The following is a 27,449-nucleotide window of genomic DNA, read 5'->3' as shown; positions in this document are numbered from 1 at the left end:
CTGTCTGATGACCTGTCTATCTGATAACCTGTCTCACTGATGACCTGTCTCACTGATGACCTGTCTATCTGATGACCTGTCTCATTGATGACCTGTCTCACTGATGACCTGTCTCATTGATGACCTGTCTCATTGATGACCTGTCTCACTGATGACCTGTCTATCTGATAACCTGTCTCATTGATGACCTGTCTCACTGATGACCTGTCTGTCTGATGACCTGTCTATCTGATAACCTGTCTCACTGATGACCTGTCTCATTGATGACCTGTCTCACTGATGACCTGTCTATCTGATAACCTGTCTCACTGATGACCTGTCTCACTAATGACCTTTCTGTCTGATGACCTATCTCATTGATGACCTGTCTCATTGATGACCTGTCTCACTGATGACCTGTCTCATTGATGACCTGTCTCACTGATGACCTGTCTCATTGATGACCTGTCTAACTGATGACCTGTCTCATTGATGACCTGTCTCACTGATAACCTGTCTCATTGATGACCTGTCTTACTGATGACATGTCTGTCTGATCACCTGTCTATCTGATAACCTGTCTCACTCATGACCTGTCTCACTGATGACCTGTCTGTCTGATCACCTGTCTATCTGATGACCTGTCTCATTGATGACCTGTCTATCTGATGACCTGTCTCACTGATGACCTGTCGCACTGATGACCTGTCTATCTGATGACCTGTCTATCTGATGACCTGTCTGTCTGATAACCTGTCTCACTGATGACCTGTCTCACTAATGACCTTTCTGTCTGATGACCTATCTCATTGATGACCTGTCTCATTGATGACCTGTCACACTGATGACCTGTCTATCTGATGACCTGTCACACTGATGACCTGTCTATCTGATGACCTGTCTCACTGATGACCTGTCTGTCTGATGACCAGTCTATCTGATGACCTGTCTCATTGATGACCTGTCTCACTGATGACCTGTCTCACTGATGACCTGTCTGTCTGACGACCTGTCTCATTGATGACCTGTCTCACTGATGACCTGTCTCACTGATGACCTGTCTGTCTGACGACCTGCCTTTTTGTCCCTCAGAGTCAGATGAATCGACCCTGTCACCAGGTCAGTGCGTAATTTGCTCTGCTTTTACTCAGTACAAATTTTGAAAAAGTAAATGTATTTTTTGGTAGTTTCCATGGTTACAGCATTGTGGTTTTGTATCTATAATTGGTGGTTTTTGCTTTGTTCCGGCACAACTACAGAGTGACACACAACAACTACAGAGTGACACATAACAACTACAGAGTGACACACAACAACTACAGAGTGATACACAACAACTATAGAGTGATACACAACAACTATAGAGTGACACACAACAACTACAGAGTGATACAGAACAGCTACAGAGTGACACACAACAACTACAGAGTGATACACAACAACTACAGAGTGATACACAACAACTATAGAGTGACACATAACAACTACAGAGTGATACACAACAACTACAGAGTGATACACAACAACTACAGAGTGATACACAACAACTATAGAGTGACACATAACAACTACAGAGTGACACACAACAACTACAGAGTGATACAGAACAACTACATAGTGATACACAACAGCTGCAGAGTGACACACAACAACTACAGTGATACACACAACTACATAGTAACACAACAACTACATAGTGACACAACAACTACAGAGTGACACAACAACTACATAGTGACACAACAACTACAGAGTGACACACAGCAACTACAGTGATACACAACAACTACAGAGTGACACAACAACTACAGTGATACACAACAACTAAAGAGTGATACACAACAACTACAGAGTGACACACAGCAACTACATAGTGACACACAACAGCTACAGAGTGACACACAACAGCTACAGAGTGACACACAACAACTACAGAGTGATACACAACAACTATAGAGTGACACACAACAACGACAGAGTGACACACAACAACTACATAGTGACACACAACAGCTACAGAGTGACACACAACAACTACAGAGTGACAAACAACAACTACATAGTGACACACAACAGCTACAGAGTGACACACAACAACTACAGAGTGACACACAACAACTATAGAGTGACACGCAACAACTACACAGTGACACACAACAACTAAAGAGTGACACACAACAACTAAAGAGTGACACACAACAACTACATAGTGACACACAACAGCTACAGAGTGACACACAACAACTACAGAGTGACACACAACAACTACAGAGTGATACACAACAACTACAGAGTGACACACAACAACTACAGTGTGACACACAACAACTACAGAGTGATACACAACAACTACAGAGTGACACACAACAACTACATGGACACACAACAACTACATGGACACACAACAACTACAGTGTGACACACAACAACAACTACACTGTGACACACAACAACAACTACAGAGTGATACACAACAGCTAAAGAGTGACACACAACAACTACATAGTGACACACAACTACAGAGTGATAAACAACTGCATAGTGACACACAACAACTACAGTGATACACAACAACTACAGAGTGACACACAACTACAGAGTGATACAACAACTATAGAGTGACACACAACAACTACAGAGTGACACGCAACAACTACACAGTGACACACAACAACTAAAGAGTGACACACAACAACTAAAGAGTGACACACAACAACTACATAGTGACACACAACAGCTACAGAGTGACACACAACAACTACAGAGTGATACACAACAACTACAGAGTGACACACAACAACTACAGTGTGACACACAACAACTACATGGACACACAACAACTACATGGACACACAACAACTACAGTGTGACACACAACAACAACTACACTGTGACACACAACAACAACTACAGAGTGATACACAACAGCTAAAGAGTGACACACAACAACTACATAGTGACACACAACTACAGAGTGATAAACAACTGCATAGTGACACACAACAACTACAGTGATACACAACAACTACAGAGTGACACACAACTACAGAGTGACACAACAACTACAGAGTGATACACAACAACTACAGAGTGACACACAACTACATAGTGACACAACAACTACAGAGGGACACAACAACTAGAGAGTGATACACAACAACTACAGTGATACACAACAACTATATAGTGATACACAACAACTACAGAGTGACACACAACAACTACAGTGATACACAACAGCTACAGTGATACACAAAAACTACAGTGATACACAACACCTACATAGTGATACACAACAACTACAGTGATACACAACAACTACAGTGATACACAACAGCTACAGTGATACACAACAACTACATAGTGACACAACAACTACAGAGTGATGCACAACAACTACCGAGTGACACAACAACTACAGTGATACACAACAACTACAGAGTGACACAACAACTACAGTGATACACAACAACTACAGAGTGACAAACAACAACTACAGTGTGACACACAACAACTACACTGTGACACACAACAACAACTACAGAGTGATACACAACAGCTACAGAGTGACACACAACAACTACATAGTGACACACAACAACTACATAGTGACACACAACAACTACATAGTGACACACAACTACAGAGTGATAAACAACAACTACAGTGATACACAACAACTACAGAGTGATACACAACAACTACAGAGTGATACACAACAACTACAGAGTGACACAACAACTACAGAGTGACACAACAACTACAGAGTGATACACAACAACTACAGAGTGATACACAACAGCTACAGAGTGACACACAACAACTACATAGTGACACACAACTACAGAGTGACACACAACTACATAGTGACAACAACTACAGAGTGATACACAACAGCTACAGAGTGACACACAACAACTACATAGTGACACACAACTACAGAGTGATAAACAACTGCATAGTGACACAACAACTACAGAGTGATACACAACAACTACAGTGATACACAACAACTACAGAGTGATACACAACAACTACAGAGTGATACACAACAACTACAGAGTGACACAACAACTACAGAGTGATACACAACAGCTACAGAGTGACACACAACAACTACATAGTGACACACAACTACAGAGTGATAAACAACTGCATAGTGACACAACAACTACAGAGTGATACACAACAACTACAGTGATACACAACAACTACAGAGTGATACACAACAACTACAGAGTGACACAACAACTACAGAGTGATACACAACAACTACAGTGATACACACAACTACAGAGTGACACAACAACTACAGAGTGACACACAACTACATAGTGACAACAACTACAGAGTGACACACAACTACACAGTGACACAACAACTACATAGTGACACAACAACTACAGAGTGATACACAACAACTACAGTGATACACAACAACTGCATAGTGACACAACAAGTACAGTGATACAGAACAACTACAGTGATACACAACAACTATATAGTGATACACAACAGCTACATAGTGATACACAACAACTACAGAGTGACACACAACAACTACAGTGATACACAACAGCTACAGTGATACACAACAACTACAGTGATACACAACAGCTACATAGTGATACACAACAACTACAGTGATACACAACAACTACAGTGATACACAACAGCTACAGTGATACACAACAACTACAGTGTGACACAACAACTACAGTGATACACAACAACTACAGAGTGACACACAACTACATAGTGACACAACAACTACAGTGTGATACACAACAACTACAGAGTGACACAACAACTACAGTGATACACAACAGCTACAGTGATACACAACAACTACAGTGTGACACAACAACTACAGTGATACACAACAACTACAGTGTGACACACAACTACATAGTGACACAACAACTACAGAGTGACACAACAACTACAGTGTGACACACAACAACTACAGAGTGACACAACAACTACAGAGTGACACACAGCAACTACAGTGATACACAACAACTATAGAGTGACACAACAACTACAGAGTGACACAACAACTACAGTGTGACACACAACAACTACAGAGTGACACAACAACTACAGAGTGACACACAGCAACTACAGAGTGATACACAACAACTACAGTGATACACAACAACTACATAGTGACACAACAACTACATAGTGACACAACAACTACATAGTGACACAACAACTATAGAGTGACACAACAACTATAGAGTGACACAACAACTGTAGAGTGATACACAACAACTACAGAGTGACACAACAACTACAGAGTGACACACAACAACTACAGAGTGACACACAACAACTACAGAGTGACACACAACTACAGAGTGACACACAACAACTACAGTGATACACAACAACTACAGTGATACACAACAACTATATAGTGATACACAACAACTACAGAGTGACACACAACAACTACAGTGATACACAACAACTGCATAGTGACACAACAACTACAGTGATACACAACAACTACAGAGTGACACACAACTACATAGTGACACAACAACTATAGAGTGACACACAACAACTACAGAGTGATACACAACAACTACATAGTGACACAACAACTATAGAGTGACACAACAACTATAGAGTGATACACAACAACTACAGAGTGATACACAACAACTACAGAGTGACACAACAACTAAAGAGTGATACACAACAACTACAGAGTGACACAACAACTACAGAGTGACACAACATCTATAGAGTGACACACAACAACTACAGAGTGACACAACAACTACAGTGATACACAACAACTACAGAGTGACACGACAACTACAGAGTGACACAACAACTACAGAGTGATACACAACAACTACAGTGTGACACACAACAACTACAGAGTGACACAACAACTAAAGAGTGATACACAACAACTACAGAGTGACACGACAACTACAGAGTGACACAACAACTACAGAGTGATACACAACAACTACAGTGTGACACACAACAACTACAGAGTGACACAACAACTACAGAGTGACACAACAACTACAGAGTGATACACAACAACTACAGAGTGACACACAACTACATAGTGACACAACAACTATAGAGTGACACACAACAACTACAGAGTGATACACAACAACTACATAGTGACACAACAACTATAGAGTGACACAACAACTATAGAGTGATACACAACAACTACAGAGTGATACACAACAACTACAGAGTGACACAACAACTAAAGAGTGATACACAACAACTACAGAGTGACACAACAACTACAGAGTGACACAGCATCTATAGAGTGACACACAACAACTACAGAGTGACACAACAACTACAGTGATACACAACAACTATAGAGTGACACAACAACTATAGAGTGACACAACAACTATAGAGTGATACACAACAACTACAGAGTGATACACAACAACTACAGAGTGACACAACAACTAAAGAGTGATACACAACAACTACAGAGTGACACAACAACTACAGAGTGACACAACAACTAAAGAGTGATACACAACAACTACAGAGTTTCACAACAACTACAGAGTGACACACAACAACTACAGAGTGACACAACAACTACAGTGATACACAACAACTACAGAGTGACACGACAACTACAGAGTGACACAACAACTACAGAGTGATACACAACAACTACAGTGTGACACACAACAACTATAGAGTGACACAACAACTAAAGAGTGATACACAACAACTATAGAGTGACACAACAACTATAGAGTGACACAACAACTATAGAGTGATACACAACAACTACAGAGTGACACAACAACTAAAGAGTGATACACAACAACTACAGAGTGACACAACAACTACAGAGTGACACAACAACTAAAGAGTGATACACAACAACTACAGAGTGACACAACAACTACAGAGTGACACAACATCTATAGAGTGACACACAACAACTACAGAGTGACACGACAACTACAGAGTGACACAACAACTACAGAGTGACACGACAACTACAGAGTGACACAACAACTACAGAGTGATACACAACTACAGTGGGTCAGTGAATGAGTCGGTCTGTCAGTTCTTAAGGCAGTCGGTCAGTCAGTTAGATTTAAAGCTTGTTTACTTGCTCAGTATTTAAAGATGTTGTTGAGTAGCCCTTTGCAGCAAAACCACTGTTGGATCAATAACTTTTATACTGTATCTGATATATCTGATCTCTTTGGACGAGCAACATGCTAATGTTTGAGAAAACAATAACAATATGTGATGAGAATCAAACATTTTCTTTTCTCAGACACTGCTGACACTTCAGCTCATGTTGAAACTGAGCAGAACGTTGACATGGACTCAAAGGGTGACACTAAACCTGAGACTGAGGACACTGATGTAGACAAGGTCAACAGCATGTCAGAGAAAGACTTAAAGGAAGGAGGTGGGGTAGATAGTAGGAACACAGAGGGGAAGGAGGGAGAGGAAAATGATTTGTCAGAAGAGGAGGACCCCACAGGAGGTGAACAACAGGTGGTCTCAGAAGAAGAAGCTAGTGAACAGAATGAAGACATTGAGAAAGAGGACGAGGACACAAGTGATGGAGACACGAAAACGAGTCAGTCTGACAATGACAGCAGTGAAATGGTGGACTCCAAGGATGAGGAGGTGGATCCAATTAAATATGAGCAGGAACAGACCACAAAGGAGGATGACAGCGACAGTGAATCTATACCTGACAATCAGAAGAACACAAGTCAAGATAAACTTGAATCCAAGGACAAAGGGACTGACTCAGCTGAACATGACCAGGAGAAGCCCTCAGACGAGAACAACAGCACTGGGAATGATGACAAAAAGAAGGACGAGGATAATAATGACATGAATGATAGAAACAGTGACATGAGTCAGTCCGACAGTGATATAGGTGGCATTGGTGACAACAGCAAAAATGATGACAACAATCACAATGATGACAGTGGGGACAAAGGTGACAACAGTGACCCTAGCAAAACAGTTGAAGACAGTGGCAACGATGAAAATGGTGACAACAGCAAAAATGGTGACCATGATGACAACGATGACAACACTGACCATAGCAAAATTGGTGACAATGATGACAGCGATGACAACACTGACCATAGCAAAATTGGTGACAATGATGACAGCGATGACAACACTGACCATAGCAAAAACGGTGACAATGATGATAGCGATGACAACACTGACCATGATGATAGCGATGACAACACTGACCATAGCAAAAATGGTGACAATGATGACAGCGATGACAACACTGACCACAGTCAAAACGATGACTCTAGTGATGTCACTGTTGGTGGTGATGAAAATAACAGCAGTGACAGTAGGGAAGGTGGAGATGATGGTGATGACATAAAAAGCAGTGATGGCCATGACAACAGTGACGATGGCAATGGTGGTGGTGCTAGCAATAATAGCAGTGATGGCAATGATGAGGGTAATGATGGTGACAGCAGTAACAACAATAACAGTGAAACTGAGCCAAACCATGACATGGCAGACAATGTCACTGGGGATCATGAGGTAAAGCAGGAAGAGGCAAAACCTGATAACAAGAAGCCTGATGACCAGAGTCCACACACTCCTGACTCCAATGAAGGTAAAATGGAATTTAAGCCCAGGGTACTCCGAAATATTGCATATATTGCATTGTAAAATCAGCTCACACTGTACAACTGAATTGTTTACAATGGACAACCAAGGTTGATCATTTATGAGCACACACTGTATGAGTTAAATCAGGATGGAGTATTCAAAATTATCAGTAGCCAACTCCAGCAGACAGATTATTTTTAAAATCCAAATTTACTGTAAATCTGCGGAGTTCAGGATTTCAAATGAAATGCTGAGATTCAGAAATGGAAAGAATTAAAAAAGGGTGAGCTCTGATAATCAGAAAGAAGTGGATTAAAACTTTGAGATAAATCTTATATAAATTAAAGATTTCCAATTCAGTAAGACATTTGGGCTGCACGCTGTCTGTAGACAGAATCTTAAGATAGACTTAACAGTTATGACAAAGCGAGGCAGCTCTGTCATCAGACTATTTTTGTTACCAGAAACAATAAGTGTTAGTGAGAAGGGCTCTGACTCAGAGGTTATGGGTGCTGCATACACTAAAAATACAGTGAATGGAACCAGGTCCTTTTTTCTGACACCAAACACTCCAGATATACTTTTTCTAATAATATACTGTCTTATGAGCCTGGCATCTATCACCACTGTTAGGAATCTGTAAATTCTGTTTGATCTAGATATGTCCTATAAGTCCTATGTAAAACACTTTTCGGGGACTGCCTGTTTTCACCTTTGTGAACATCCTGTCTTAGAATGATGCTGAAAAACAAATCCATGTATCCGTAACTTTTAGTTTGGAACTTTTGAAAACACCAAGGATCCGCAACTATCAGTGAACTAGGACAAAGAGCCAAAAGTCGGGCTACACCTTGGACAGATGCACGCTGTCTGTATACAGACACTTACTGTTTCTAGGTAACAAAAATAGCCTGATGACAGAGCTGCCTTGCTTTGTCATAACTGTTCAGTCTGTCTTAAAATTCTGTATGCTTGATATCTGCTTTTATTTAAGGACATTTAAAAAAGACACATAAACCATAGAAGGAAATTGTGTCCTATAATTTGCAGCACCTCTAGACCTGGAAATTGAACCCCTGAAATAAACAGCAAGGACTACTGGACCACTCATGTTGACAGTTGATATGAGCATCTCACATCATTACGACTTTCATTGGTCAGTGAAAGAGAACACACAAAAAACAGCTGATGCTGAAGGTATTTTGTTCTTAGCAGACTTAGCACTGAAAACACTAAAAAACAGAATGAATGTTAAAAATGCAGAAAAAAAATTTAACATTGAAACAATGCTGAACACTTTCTGGTGATCTGGTCATAATGTCCATATGTCTTGCTTATAGTAAGCTGATATGTGGCTTCATTGATAGGTACAAGTGAGTATCATCTGCATAGTGCTGAAATTATTGGCAGTGTTTCCTCAAAATATTACCTAATGGAAGCAAGTATTGGTCCAAGTACTAAACTTTGTCTCACAATCAAGAACTGCTTCAATGACATATAAACTTTCTTAATGAACATCCAGAAAAAAAAGCATAAAACACATTTGTCAGCAGAAGGTAAGGACTGGGGGGACCACGGATGGAATTTAACCTATGGCTTTAGTCTCTTATATTTACATGTTTATGTTCATTAATAGAAATACATACATGCATCCATATACTCTATACACACAAACAAAAACAAATCAATGAATATACTTGTTTAACCTAATCATTTTCTCACTGGAGAATAATTTAATCTTAGTGAATGTCCTGTGACTTTGTTTGTTAATGAGCTCTTATCTGGTTTTGCGTAGCAGTGACATCTTCTGACCAACCAGAAAAAATTAACGACTCAACACCTGCCACCACAGCAGGTAAAGGTTACACCCTACTGTGACACACAGTTTCACAGCAAATCACATTCAGCCTCAGCAAACTAATTTCAGTGTTCTGAATATAAGAATATGATGACGCTGAGCTCAACAAATACTAAAAAGGCAGAAAATATGTTAACATCTGTTTGTATCTTTTAGCCATAAAGTAGACTCGTTCGGCGCCTGAAGAGAGAAAGCTCAGCAACTGCAGGTAATATCACCACTAAAACACACACTACTTGTCACTTTACTTTACAGTGTCACTTTAAGTGACACTGTATTTGACTGTGCGACCTACACCACCACCCGGATCAGATGGAGCGAGGAGCACAGCCCACTCGTCTTATTTCTAAGATTACACTTTAAAGTCAGAGGCACCTTGTGTTGATATAACTGCTGATTTACAGCCAATGAACCTGTTCTCAAAGCAGCCAGACCTTAACTTATAACACGAGACAATTACTAACTAACCATGACAAACAAGAAAGACGTCACTAACTTATAACTGAGAGACAACTACAAACTAACCATGACCAACAAGAAAGACGTCACTAACTTATAACTGAGAGACAACTACAAACTACCCATGACCAACAAGAAAGACGTCACTAACTTATAACTGAGAGACAACTACTAACTAACCATGACCAACAAGAAAGACATCACTAACTTATAACACGAGACAATTACTAACTAACCATGGCCAACAAGAAAGACGTCACTAACTTATAACTGAGAGACAACTACAAACTAACCATGACCAACAAGAAAGACGTCACTAACTTATAACTGAGAGACAACTACTAACTAACCATGACCAACAAGAAAGACGTCACTAACTTATAACAAGAGACAACTACTAACTAACCATGACCAACAAGAAAGATGTCACTAACTTATAACTGAGAGACAACTACTAACTAACCATGACCAACAAGAAAGACGTCACTAACTTATAACAAGAGACTACTACTAACTAACCATGACCAACAAGAAAGACGTCACTAACTTATAACTGAGAGACAACTACTAACTAACCATGACCAACAAGAAAGACGTCACTAACTTATAACTGAGAGACAACTACTAACTAACCATGACCAACAAGAAAGACGTCACTAACTTATAACACGAGACAACTACTAACTAACCATGACCAACAAGAAAGACGTCACTAACTTATAACTGAGGGACAACTACTAACTAACCATGACCAACAAGAAAGACATCACTAACTTATAACTGAGAGACAACTACTAACTAACCATGACTAACAAGAAAGACGTCACTAACTTATAACTGAGATACAACTACTAACTAACCATGACCAACAAGAAAGACATCACTAACTTATAACACGAGACAACTACTAACTAACCATGACCAGCAAGAAAGACATCACTAACTTATAACTGAGAGACAACTACTAACTAACCATGACCAACAAGAAAGACATCACTAACTTATAACACGAGACAACTACTAACTAACCATGACCAGCAAGAAAGACATCACTAACGTATAACTGAGAGACAACTACTAACTAACCATGACCAACAAGAAAGACGTCACTAACTTATAACAAGAGACTACTACTAACTAACCATGACCAACAAGAAAGACGTCACTAACTTATAACACGAGACAACTACTAACTAACCATGACCAACAAGAAAGACGTCACTAACTTATAACTGAGGGACAACTACTAACTAACCATGACCAACAAGAAAGACGTCACTAACTTATAACAAGAGACTACTAACTAACCATGACCAACAAGAAAGACATCCCTAACTTATAACTGAGACAACTACTAACTAACCATGACCAACAAGAAAGACATCACTAACTTATAACACGAGACAACTACTAACTAACCATGACCAGCAAGAAAGACGTCACTAACTTATAACTGAGAGACAACTACTAACTAACCATGACTAACAAGAAAGACATCACTAACTTATAACTGAGAGACAACTACTAACTAACCATGACCAGCAAGAAAGACATCACTAACTTATAACTGAGAGACAACTACTAACTAACCATGACTAACAAGAAAGACGTCACTAACTTATAACTGAGAGACAACTACTAACTAACCATGACCAACAAGAAAGACATCACTAACTTATAACACGAGACAACTACTAACTAACCATGACCAACAAGAAAGACATCACTAACTTATAACTGAGAGACAACTACTAACTAACCATGACCAACAAGAAAGACGTCACTAACTTATAACTGAGAGACAACTACTAACTAACCATGACCAACAAGAAAGACGTCACTAACTTATAACTGAGAGACAACTACTAACTAACCATGACCAACAAGAAAGACATCACTAACTTATAACTGAGAGACAACTACTAACTAACCATGACCAGCAAGAAAGACATCACTAACTTATAACTGAGAGACAACTACTAACTAACCATGACCAACAAGAAAGACATCACTAACTTATAACTGAGAGACAACTACTAACTAACCATGACCAACAAGAAAGACGTCACTAACTTATAACTGAGAGACAACTACTAACTAACCATGACCAACAAGAAAGACATCACTAACTTATAACTGAGAGACAACTACTAACTAACCATGACCAACAAGAAAGACATCACTAACTTATAACTGAGAGACAACTACTAACTAACCATGACCAGCAAGAAAGACATCACTAACTTATAACTGAGAGACAACTACTAACTAACCATGACCAACAAGAAAGACGTCACTAACTTATAACAAGAGACTACTAACTAACCATGACCAACAAGAAAGACGTCACTAACTTATAACACGAGACTACTAACTAACCAGGACCAACAAGAAAGACGTCACTAACTTATAACACGAGACAACTACTAAGTAACCATGACCAACAAGAAAGACGTCACTAACTTATAACAAGAGACTACTAACTAACCATGACCAACAAGAAAGACATCCCTAACTTATAACTGAGACAACTACTAACTAACCATGACCAACAAGAAAGACGTCACTAACTTATAACTGAGAGACAACTACTAACTAACCATGACCAACAAGAAAGACGTCACTAACTTATAACTGAGAGACAACTACTAACTAACCAGGACCAACAAGAAAGACATCACTAACTTATAACACGAGACAACTACTAACTAACCATGACCAGCAAGAAAGACATCACTAACTTATAACTGAGAGACAACTACTAACTAACCATGACCAACAAGAAAGACATCACTAACTTATAACACGAGACAACTACTAACTAACCATGACCAGCAAGAAAGACATCACTAACGTATAACTGAGAGACAACTACTAACTAACCATGACCAACAAGAAAGACGTCACTAACTTATAACAAGAGACTACTACTAACTAACCATGACCAACAAGAAAGACGTCACTAACTTATAACACGAGACAACTACTAACTAACCATGACCAACAAGAAAGACGTCACTAACTTATAACTGAGGGACAACTACTAACTAACCATGACCAACAAGAAAGACGTCACTAACTTATAACAAGAGACTACTAACTAACCATGACCAACAAGAAAGACATCCCTAACTTATAACTGAGACAACTACTAACTAACCATGACCAACAAGAAAGACATCACTAACTTATAACACGAGACAACTACTAACTAACCATGACCAGCAAGAAAGACGTCACTAACTTATAACTGAGAGACAACTACTAACTAACCATGACTAACAAGAAAGACATCACTAACTTATAACTGAGAGACAACTACTAACTAACCATGACCAGCAAGAAAGACATCACTAACTTATAACTGAGAGACAACTACTAACTAACCATGACTAACAAGAAAGACGTCACTAACTTATAACTGAGAGACAACTACTAACTAACCATGACCAACAAGAAAGACATCACTAACTTATAACACGAGACAACTACTAACTAACCATGACCAACAAGAAAGACATCACTAACTTATAACTGAGAGACAACTACTAACTAACCATGACCAACAAGAAAGACGTCACTAACTTATAACTGAGAGACAACTACTAACTAACCATGACCAACAAGAAAGACGTCACTAACTTATAACTGAGAGACAACTACTAACTAACCATGACCAACAAGAAAGACATCACTAACTTATAACTGAGAGACAACTACTAACTAACCATGACCAACAAGAAAGACGTCACTAACTTATAACTGAGAGACAACTACTAACTAACCATGACCAACAAGAAAGACGTCACTAACTTATAACTGAGAGACAACTACTAACTAACCATGACCAACAAGAAAGACATCACTAACTTATAACTGAGAGACAACTACTAACTAACCATGACCAGCAAGAAAGACATCACTAACTTATAACTGAGAGACAACTACTAACTAACCATGACCAACAAGAAAGACATCACTAACTTATAACTGAGAGACAACTACTAACTAACCATGACCAACAAGAAAGACGTCACTAACTTATAACTGAGAGACAACTACTAACTAACCATGACCAACAAGAAAGACATCACTAACTTATAACTGAGAGACAACTACTAACTAACCATGACCAACAAGAAAGACATCACTAACTTATAACTGAGAGACAACTACTAACTAACCATGACCAGCAAGAAAGACATCACTAACTTATAACTGAGAGACAACTACTAACTAACCATGACCAACAAGAAAGACGTCACTAACTTATAACAAGAGACTACTAACTAACCATGACCAACAAGAAAGACGTCACTAACTTATAACACGAGACTACTAACTAACCAGGACCAACAAGAAAGACGTCACTAACTTATAACACGAGACAACTACTAAGTAACCATGACCAACAAGAAAGACGTCACTAACTTATAACAAGAGACTACTAACTAACCATGACCAACAAGAAAGACATCCCTAACTTATAACTGAGACAACTACTAACTAACCATGACCAACAAGAAAGACGTCACTAACTTATAACTGAGAGACAACTACTAACTAACCAGGACCAACAAGAAAGACGTCACTAACTTATAACACGAGACAACTACTAACTAACCATGACCAACAAGAAAGACGTCACTAACTTATAACAAGAGACAACTACAAACTAACCATGACCAACAAGAAAGACATCCCTAACTTATAACTGAGACAACTACTAACTAACCAGGACCAACAAGAAAGACGTCACTAACTTATAACACGAGACAACTACTAACTAACCATGACCAACAAGAAAGACGTCACTAACTTATAACAAGAGACAACTACAAACTAACCATGACCAACAAGAAAGACATCCCTAACTTATAACTGAGACAACTACTAACTAACCAGGACCAACAAGAAAGACGTCACTAACTTATAACACGAGACAACTACTAACTAACCATGACCAACAAGAAAGACGTCACTAACTTATAACAAGAGACTACTAACTAACCATGACCAACAAGAAAGACATCCCTAACTTATAACTGAGACAACTACTAACTAACCATGACCAACAAGAAAGACGTCACTAACTTATAACTGAGAGACAACTACTAACTAACCATGACCAACAAGAAAGACATCACTAACTTATAACTGAGAGACAACTACTAACTAACCATGACCAACAAGAAAGACATCACTAACTTATAGCAAGAGACTACTAACTAACCATGACCAACAAGAAAGACGTCACTAACTTATAACTGAGAGACAACTACTAACTAACCATGACCAACAAGAAAGACGTCACTAACATATAACAAGAGACTACTACTAACTAACCATGACCAACAAGAAAAACATCCCTAACTTATAACTGAGACAACTACTAACTAACCATGACCAACAAGAAAGACATCACTAACTTATAACTGAGACAACTACAAACTAACCATGACCAACAAGAAAGACGTCACTAACTTATAACTGAGAGACAACTACTAACTAACCATGACCAACAAGAAAGACGTCACTAACTTATAACAAGAGACTACTACTAACTAACCATGACCAACAAGAAAGACGTCACTGACTTATAACTGAGAGACCACTACTAACTAACCATGACCAACAAGAAAGACGTCACTAACTTATAACACGAGACAACTACTAACTAACCATGACCAACAAGAAAGACGTCACTAACTTATAACTGAGACAACTACTAACTAACCATGACCAACAAGAAAGTTTTCACTAACTTATAATGGAGAGACAACTACTAACTAACCATGACCAACAAGAAAGACGTCACTAACTTATAACACGAGACAACTACTAACTAACCATGACCAACAAGAAAGACGTCACTAACTTATAATGGAGAGACAACTACTAACTAACCATGACCAACAAGAAAGATGTCACTAACTTATAACAAGAGACTACTAACTAACCATGGCCAACAAGAAAGACGTCACTAACTTATAACAAGAGACTACTAACTAACCATGGCCAACAAGAAAGACATCCCTAACTTATAACTGAGAGACAACTACAAACTAACCATGACCAACAAGAAAGACATCACTAACTTATAACTGAGAGACAACTACTAACTAACCATGACCAACAAGAAAGACGTCACTAACTTATAACTGAGGGACAACTACTAACTAACCATGACCAACAAGAAAGACGTCACTAACTTATAACAAGAGACTACTAACTAACCATGACCAACAAGAAAGACGTCACTAACTTATAACTGAGGGACAACTACTAACTAACCATGACCAACAAGAAAAACGTCACTAACTTATAACACGAGACAACTACTAACTAACCATGACCAACAAGAAAGACGTCACTAACTTATAACAAGAGACAACTACTAACTAACCATGACCAACAAGAAAGACGTCACTAACTTATAACTGAGAGACAACTACTAACTAACCATGACCAACAAGAAAAACGTCACTAACTTATAACTGAGAGACAACTACTAACTAACCATGACCAACAAGAAAGACATCACTAACTTATAACTGAGAGACAACTACTAACTAACCATGACCAGCAAGAAAGACATCACTAACTTATAACTGAGAGACAACTACTAACTAACCATGACCAGCAAGAAAGACATCACTAACTTATAACTGAGAGACAACTACTAACTAACCATGACCAACAAGAAAGACGTCACTAACTTATAACAAGAGACTACTAACTAACCATGACCAACAAGAAAGACGTCACTAACTTATAACACGAGACTACTAACTAACCAGGACCAACAAGAAAGACGTCACTAACTTATAACACGAGACAACTACTAAGTAACCATGACCAACAAGAAAGACGTCACTAACTTATAACAAGAGACTACTAACTATTCATGACCAACAAGAAAGACATCCCTAACTTATAACTGAGACAACTACTAACTAACCATGACCAACAAGAAAGACGTCACTAACTTATAACTGAGAGACAACTACTAACTAACCAGGACCAACAAGAAAGACGTCACTAACTTATAACACGAGACAACTACTAACTAACCATGACCAACAAGAAAGACGTCACTAACTTATAACAAGAGACAACTACAAACTAACCATGACCAACAAGAAAGACATCCCTAACTTATAACTGAGACAACTACTAACTAACCAGGACCAACAAGAAAGACGTCACTAACTTATAACACGAGACAACTACTAACTAACCATGACCAACAAGAAAGACGTCACTAACTTATAACAAGAGACAACTACTAACTAACCATGACCAACAAGAAAGACATCCCTAACTTATAACTGAGACAACTACTAACTAACCATGACCAACAAGAAAGACGTCACTAACTTATAACTGAGAGACAACTACTAACTAACCATGACCAACAAGAAAGACATCACTAACTTATAACTGAGAGACAACTACTAACTAACCATGACCAACAAGAAAGACATCCCTAACTTATAACTGAGACAACTACTAACTAACCAGGACCAACAAGAAAGACGTCACTAACTTATAACACGAGACAACTACTAACTAACCATGACCAACAAGAAAGACGTCACTAACTTATAACAAGAGACTACTAACTAACCATGACCAACAAGAAAGACATCCCTAACTTATAACTGAGACAACTACTAACTAACCATGACCAACAAGAAAGACGTCACTAACTTATAACTGAGAGACAACTACTAACTAACCATGACCAACAAGAAAGACATCACTAACTTATAACTGAGAGACAACTACTAACTAACCATGACCAACAAGAAAGACATCACTAACTTATAGCAAGAGACTACTAACTAACCATGACCAACAAGAAAGACATCCCTAACTTATAACTGAGACAACTACTAACTAACCAGGACCAACAAGAAAGACGTCACTAACTTATAACACGAGACAACTACAAACTAACCATGACCAACAAGAAAGACATCCCTAACTTATAACTGAGACAACTACTAACTAACCAGGACCAACAAGAAAGACGTCACTAACTTATAACACGAGACAACTACTAACTAACCATGACCAACAAGAAAGACGTCACTAACTTATAACAAGAGACTACTAACTAACCATGACCAACAAGAAAGACATCCCTAACTTATAACTGAGACAACTACTAACTAACCATGACCAACAAGAAAGACGTCACTAACTTATAACTGAGAGACAACTACTAACTAACCATGACCAACAAGAAAGACATCACTAACTTATAACTGAGAGACAACTACTAACTAACCATGACCAACAAGAAAGACATCACTAACTTATAGCAAGAGACTACTAACTAACCATGACCAACAAGAAAGACGTCACTAACTTATAACTGAGAGACAACTACTAACTAACCATGACCAACAAGAAAGACGTCACTAACATATAACAAGAGACTACTACTAACTAACCATGACCAACAAGAAAAACATCCCTAACTTATAACTGAGACAACTACTAACTAACCATGACCAACAAGAAAGACGTCACTAACTTATAACTGAGAGACAACTACTAAATAACCATGACCAACAAGAAAGACATCACTAACTTATAACTGAGACAACTACAAACTAACCATGACCAACAAGAAAGATGTCACTAACTTATAACTGAGAGACAACTACTAACTAACCATGACCAACAAGAAAGACGTCACTAACTTATAACTGAGAGACAACTACTAACTAACCATGACCAACAAGAAAGACGTCACTAACTTATAACAAGAGACTACTACTAACTAACCATGACCAACAAGAAAGACGTCACTGACTTATAACTGAGAGACCACTACTAACTAACCATGACCAACAAGAAAGACGTCACTAACTTATAACACGAGACAACTACTAACTAACCATGACCAACAAGAAAGACGTCACTAACTTATAACTGAGACAACTACTAACTAACCATGACCAACAAGAAAGTTTTCACTAACTTATAATGGAGAGACAACTACTAACTAACCATGACCAACAAGAAAGACGTCACTAACTTATAATGGAGAGACAACTACTAACTAACCATGACCAACAAGAAAGATGTCACTAACTTATAACAAGAGACTACTAACTAACCATGGCCAACAAGAAAGACGTCACTAACTTATAACAAGAGACTACTAACTAACCATGGCCAACAAGAAAGACATCCCTAACTTATAACTGAGAGACAACTACAAACTAACCATGACCAACAAGAAAGACATCACTAACTTATAACAAGAGACAACTACTAACTAACCATGACCAACAAGAAAGACGTCACTAACTTATAACTGAGGGACAACTACTAACTAACCATGACCAACAAGAAAGACGTCACTAACTTATAACTGAGAGACAACTACTAACTAACCATGACCAACAAGAAAGACGTCACTAACTTATAACTGAGAGACAACTACTAACTAACCATGACCAACAAGAAAGATGTCACTAACTTATAACTGAGAGACAACTACTAACTAACCATGACCAACAAGAAAGACGTCACTAACTTATAACAAGAGACAACTACTAACTAACCATGACCAACAAGAAAGACGTCACTAACTTATAACTGAGAGACAACTACTAACTAACCATGACCAACAAGAAAGATGTCACTAACTTATAACTGAGAGACAACTACTAACTAACCATGACCAACAAGAAAGACGTCACTAACTTATAACAAGAGACTACTAACTAACCATGACCAACAAGAAAGACGTCACTAACTTATAACTGAGAGACAACTACTAACTAACCATGACCAACAAGAAAGACGTCACTAACTTATAACTGAGAGACAACTACTAACTAACCATGACCAACAAGAAAGATGTCACTAACTTATAACTGAGAGACAACTACTAACTAACCATGACCAACAAGAAAGACGTCACTAACTTATAACAAGAGACTACTAACTAACCATGACCAACAAGAAAGACGTCACTAACTTATAACACGAGACTACTACTAACTAACCATGACCAACAAGAAAGATGTCACTAACTTATAACAAGAGACTACTAACTAACCATGACCAACAAGAAAGACGTCACTAACTTATAACTGAGACTACTAACTAACTATAACCAACAAGAAAGACGTCACTAACTTATAACTGAGAGACAACTACTAACTAACCATGACCAACAAGAAAGACGTCACTAACTTATAACTGAGAGACAACTACTAACTAACCATGACCAACAAGAAAGACGTCACTAACTTATAACTGAGAGACAACTACTAAGTAACCATGACCAACAAGAAAGACGTCACTAACTTATAACTGAGAGACAACTACTAAGTAACCATGACCAACAAGAAAGACATCACTAACTTATAACTGAGAGACAACTACTAACTAACCATGACCAACAAGAAAGACGTCACTAACTTATAACTGAGAGACAACTACTAAGTAACCATGACCAACAAGAAAGACGTCACTAACTTATAACTGAGAGACAACTACTAACTAACCATGACCAACAAGAAAGACATCACTAACTTATAACTGAGAGACAACTACTAACTAACAATGACCAACAAGAAAGACATCACTAACTTATAACAAGAGACAACTACTAACTAACCATGACCAACAAGAAAGACATCACTAACTTATAACAAGAGACAACTACTAACTAACCATGACCAACAAGAAAGACATCACTAACTTATAACTGAGAGACAACTACTAACTAACCATGACCAACAAGAAAGACGTCACTAACTTATAACTGAGAGACAACTACTAAGTAACCATGACCAGCAAGAAAGACGTCACTAACTTATAACAAGAGACAACTACTAACTAACCATGACCAACAAGAAAGACGTCACTAACTTATAACAAGAGACAACTACTAACTAACCATGACCAACAAGAAAGACGTCACTAACTTATAACTGAGAGACAACTACTAACTAACCATGACCAACAAGAAAGACGTCACTAACTTATAACAAGAGACAACTACTAACTAACCATGACCAACAAGAAAGACGTCACTAACTTATAACAAGAGACAACTACTAACTAACCATGACCAACAAGAAAGACATCACTAACTTATAACTGAGAGACAACTACTAAGTAACCATGACCAACAAGAAAGACGTCACTAACTTATAACAAGAGACAACTACTAACTAACCATGACCAACAAGAAAGACATCACTAACTTATAACTGAGAGACAACTACTAAGTAACCATGACCAACAAGAAAGACGTCACTAACTTATAACACGAGACAACTACTAACTAACCATGACCAACAAGAAAGACGTCACTAACTTATAACAAGAGACAACTACTAACTAACCATGACCAACAAGAAAGGCATCACTAACTTATAACTGAGAGACTACTACTAACTAACCATGACCAACAAGAAAGACATCACTAACTTATAACTGAGACAACTACTAACTAACCATGACCAACAAGAAAGACATCACTAACTTATAACTGAGAGACTACTACTAACTAACCATGACCAACAAGAAAGACGTCACTAACTTATAACAAGAGACAACTACTAAGTAACCATGACCAACAAGAAAGACATCACTAACTTATAACTGAGAGACAACTACTAACTAACCATGACCAGCAAGAAAGACGTCACTAACTTATAACTGAGAGACAACTACTAACTAACCATGACCAGCAAGAAAGACGTCACTAACTTATAACTGAGAGACAACTACTAACTAACCATGACCAACAAGAAAGACGTCACTAACTTATAACTGAGAGACAACTACTAACTAACCATGACCAACAAGAAAGATGTCACTAACTTATAACAAGAGACAACTACTAACTAACCATGACCAACAAGAAAGACGTCACTAACTTATAACTGAGAGACAACTACTAACTAACCATGACCAACAAGAAAGACGTCACTAACTTATAACTGAGAGACAACTACTAACTTATTGATAGACGTGATCTGTCAATTGACTCAAAGAGTTGTTATGTTTTGTCACCATCAGAGCCGAGCCGACCCTACACTGGAATGAAGTTGCCATTGACAACAACAACTACAACAAGCTGAACCATAACTAACCTTCAACCTTCAGCTTCCTATTTGTTGCCTCAACCCCTTTCCTGATTTTTCGTCAATATTTTGAAGTCTTACTTCTCGACTTACCCCCAAATTAACTGAACTTGTTCTTTAATCTGTCTTACTCTTTGCCTGTCCTAATCTCTGCCCATCTTTCCTGCCTGTCTTACTCTCTACTTGTCTCTCTCTCCGCAAATCTTACTCTCTGTCTTTCTGACTCTCTGTGTGTCTCACTCAATTTCAATTTAGAATATATTGGCATGAATGTTTCATAAACAAAATTGTCAAAGCACAACAGTGATCAATAATGTAGCATGATTCAAATTCATAATTTTATAAAACGACAAATAAAACAGAAAAAACACTGTGTGTTCAGAAAAGAAAAAGATCTGATCTGAGACCTGTCTGAATGTGTCTATATTTCCTGCTTTTGCCCTCTGTCTGTCTCACTCTCTACCCATCTCACCGTCTTTGCCAATCTCCCTTGTTATTTTCCTCTTCCTGTCTCAGTCTGCCCATCTAGATAGATAGATAGATAGATAGATAGATAGATAGATAGATAGATCCAGTAGCAGTATACAAGACAAGACATTAGTTACAATAAACAATAAACAGCCACTGTCCCCCTTCCCTTTTTCAGACAGATCTCTCTCTGCTTGTCTCTCTCTCTCTCTGCTTGTCTCTCTCTCTCTCTCTGCTTGTCTCTCTCTCTCTCTCTGCTTGTCTCTCTCTCTCTCTCTGCTTGTCTCTCTCTCTCTGCTTGTCTCTCTCTCTCTCTCTCTGCTTGTCACTGTTTTTTAAACTGTAAAAAGTCATGGTGATGTTGGACCACTGATTCTTGATTGTCTGTTAACAGAAGAGTTTCTAATAAAGTTTTGAATTGTGTCTTTCGTTATTTATTCTTTGTTCAATCTTTCGATATGAATTTGATATGATCAGTTATAATCAGTTATTACATGTTAATATAATCAGTTATAATCAATTACATGTTATTATAATCAGTTATTACATGTTGATATAATCAGTTATTACATGTTGATATAATCAGTTATTACATGTTGATATAATCAGTTATTACATGTTGATATAATCAGTTATTACATGTTGATATAATCAGTTATTACATGTTAATATGATCAGTTATATTCAGTTATTACTTCTTAATATGATCAGTTATTACATGTTAATATGATCAGTTATTACATGTTAATATGATCAGTTATTACATGTTAGTATAATCAGTTATTACATGTTAATATGATCAATTATATTCGGTTATTACTTAATAGGATCAGTTATTACATGTTAATATCAGTTATAATAAGTTATTATAGGTTAATATGAGCATATTTTATAGTTTTTACTTGTTAATATGATCATGTTTTTTAGTTATTACCTGTCATTAGGATCAGTTATTACACATTGATATAATAAGTTATAATCAATTATTACATGTTAAGATGATCATATATGATAGTTATTACTTATTAATTGGATCAGTTATTACTTGTTAATAAGATCAGTTTTTACATGTTAAAATGATCAGTTATTATCAGTTATTGCATGTTAATAGGTTACTTATTACATGGTAATATGATCATATGATAATCATGATAATTATAAAAAATCTAATATATTTTATTCATGGGCGCATTTCATGTCACTCAAGGTCACCTTACAGTAGAGTAAAAACAACAACAGTAACTAGTACACAACATAATCTAAAAAGATGTGTCAAAATGACTCAATGCACTCGCTCACATGCAACATTGTTTTATGTTAACCATGCCAAGACCTACAAAAAAAGTCCATCAACATCATGGCGAAATGTCTTCAGGAAGTCTGCCAATAATTTCTGCATTTCAAAATAAAGCGTAATTTTTATCCTTCATACCAGGGGTGTCGAACTCCGAGTTCTCGAAGGCCAGATCCCTCAGACTGTTAGACGTCTCCTTGCTTCCTCAGACTGTTAGACGTCTCCTTGCGTCCTCAGACTGTTAGACGTCTCCTTGCTTCCTCAGACTGTTAGACGTCTCCTTGCGTCCTCAGACTGTTAGACGTCTCCTTGCTTCCTCAGACTGTTAGACGTCTCCTTGCGTCCTCAGACTGTTAGACGTCTCTCTGCGTCCTCAGACTGTTAGACGTCTCTCTGCGTCCTCAGACTGTTAGATGTCTCCTTGCTTCCTCAGACTGTTAGACGTCTCCTTGCGTCCTCAGACTGTTAGACGTCTCCTTGCGTCCTCAGACTGTTAGACGTCTCCTTGCGTCCTCAGACTGTTAGACGTCTCCTTGCGTCCTCAGACTGTTAGACGTCTCTCTGCGTCCTCAGACTGTTAGACGTCTCCTTGCTTCCTCAGACTGTTAGACGTCTCCTTGCGTCCTCAGACTGTTAGACGTCTCCTTGCGTCCTCAGACTGTTAGACGTCTCTCTGCGTCCTCAGACTGTTAGATGTCTCTCTGCGTCCTCAGACTGTTAGATGTCTCCTTGCTTCCTCAGACTGTTAGACGTCTCCTTGCGTCCTCAGACTGTTAGATGTCTCTCTGCGTCCTCAGACTGTTAGACGTCTCTCTGCGTCCTCAGACTGTTAGATGTCTCTCTGCGTCCTCAGACTGTTAGATGTCTCCTTGCTTCCTCAGACTGTTAGACGTCTCCTTGCGTCCTCAGACTGTTAGATGTCTCTCTGCGTCCTCAGACTGTTAGATGTCTCTCTGCGTCCTCAGACTGTTAGATGTCTCCCTGCGTCCTCAGACTGTTAGATGTCTCTCTGCGTCCTCAGACTGTTAGATGTCTCTCTGCGTCCTCAGACTGTTAGATGTCTCCCTGCTCTAACTCGCCTGCTTTAAACCAACGTGTTGTCATCAAGCTCTGCAGAAGCCTGATCACGAGTCACTCACTGGATTCAGCTGCGTCCGAGCAGAGAGACATCTAACAGTCTGAGGAAGCAGAGAGACATCTAACAGTCTGAGGACGCAGAGAGACATCTAACAGTCTGAGGACGCAGAGAGACATCTAACAGTCTGAGGACGCAGAGAGACATCTAACAGTCTGAGGACGCAGAGAGACATCTAACAGTCTGAGGACGCAGAGAGACATCTAACAGTCTGAGGACGCAGAGAGACATCTAACAGTCTGAGGACGCAGAGAGACATCTAACAGTCTGAGGACGCAGAGAGACATCTAACAGTCTGAGGACGCAGAGAGACATCTAACAGTCTGAGGACGCAGAGAGACATCTAACAGTCTGAGGACGCAGAGAGACATCTAACAGTCTGAGGACGCAGAGAGACATCTAACAGTCTGAAGACGCCGGCTGGACAGGACTGGAGTTTGACACCTGTTGTTTATACAATAAATGATAAACTATAAACTATAAACTTTATAGGGTTCCTATTTGAAGGCAGTTGCCCAAATTCATCTGATCAATTCAAGTTTGCTATGAAATGACAGTAAGATGAAGATCCAAAGCTGTTCAAGTCAAGAGGGTTCACCTGAGGGTTCACCTGAGGTTTCACCTGAGGGTTCACCTGAGGTTTCACCTGAGGGTTCACCTGAGGGTTCACCTGAGGTTTCACCTGAGGGTTCACCTGAGGGTTCACCTGAGGGTTCACCTGAGGGTTCACCTGAGGGTTCACCTGAGGTTTCACCTGAGGGTTCACCTGAGGTTTCACCTGAGGGTTCACCTGAGGGTTTGCTCATGATGTCAAAGTTTTATGTCCTTTTTGGCATCATGCCTAAAAAAGGACGGCTTATAACTCTATGCACACTTTTCATTTGTCACAACGCTACCTGTTGACTACACTAGCACTATTTCCTTAGCACTAGCTATTGCTACACAGTTACTCTTACCCCTCTCAAAATCGGTTTGGACATCCTAAGACTTTGATCATAACACTTTTCCAACAAAATGTTTGAACATAAATATTTACACATAAGCTTTAAATTATCGTGCACAAGCTACAAACACAACAACATAAACATGCAGAAAGATGGAGAGCCTATCCACCTGACAATGTCCTCGTGGGGGCTCAAAACAAAGACGGACAGTGTGTGTGTGTGTGTGTGTGTGTGTGTGTGTGTGTGTGTGTGTGTGTGTGTGTGTGTGTGAGTGTGTGTGTGTGTGTGTGTGAGTGTGTGTGTGTGTGTGTGTGTGTGTGTGTGTGTGTGTGTGTGTGTGTGTGAGTGTGTGTGTGTGTGTGTGTGAGTGTGTGTGTGTGTGTGTGTGTGTGTGTGTGTGTGTGTGTGTGTGTGTGTGTGTGTGTGAGTGAGTGTGTGTGTGTGTGTGTGTGTGTGAGTGTGTGTGTGTGTGTGTGTGAGTGTGTGTGTGTGTGTGTGTGTGTGTGTGTGTGTGTGTGTGTGAGTGAGTGTGTGTGTGTGTGTGTGTGTGTGT

At 38.7% G+C, this 27,449-nt stretch overlaps 1 protein-coding gene across 1 annotated transcript in view; it reads left to right on the top strand.

Annotated features, from left to right (window-relative positions):
• Positions 1-23,946, top strand: part of stm (starmaker) — a 31,517-nt gene extending 7,571 nt beyond the window's left edge. The window contains exons 5-9 of the mRNA XM_079368866.1: positions 1,072-1,098; positions 7,283-8,617; positions 10,409-10,468; positions 10,628-10,679; positions 22,991-23,946. Of these exons, the coding sequence (XP_079224992.1) occupies positions 1,072-1,098; positions 7,283-8,617; positions 10,409-10,468; positions 10,628-10,638 (1,433 nt within the window). The 3' untranslated portion in view covers positions 10,639-10,679; positions 22,991-23,946. The remainder of the gene's footprint in view (positions 1-1,071; positions 1,099-7,282; positions 8,618-10,408; positions 10,469-10,627; positions 10,680-22,990) is intronic.
• Positions 23,947-27,449: the final 3,503 nt, after the last annotated feature.

Source organism: Symphodus melops (genome assembly GCF_947650265.1).
Source record: "Symphodus melops genome assembly, chromosome: 18".
In the NCBI taxonomy this organism is placed as follows: Eukaryota; Metazoa; Chordata; class Actinopteri; order Labriformes; family Labridae; genus Symphodus; species Symphodus melops.
This window is presented reverse-complemented; position numbering and strand designations above follow the sequence as displayed.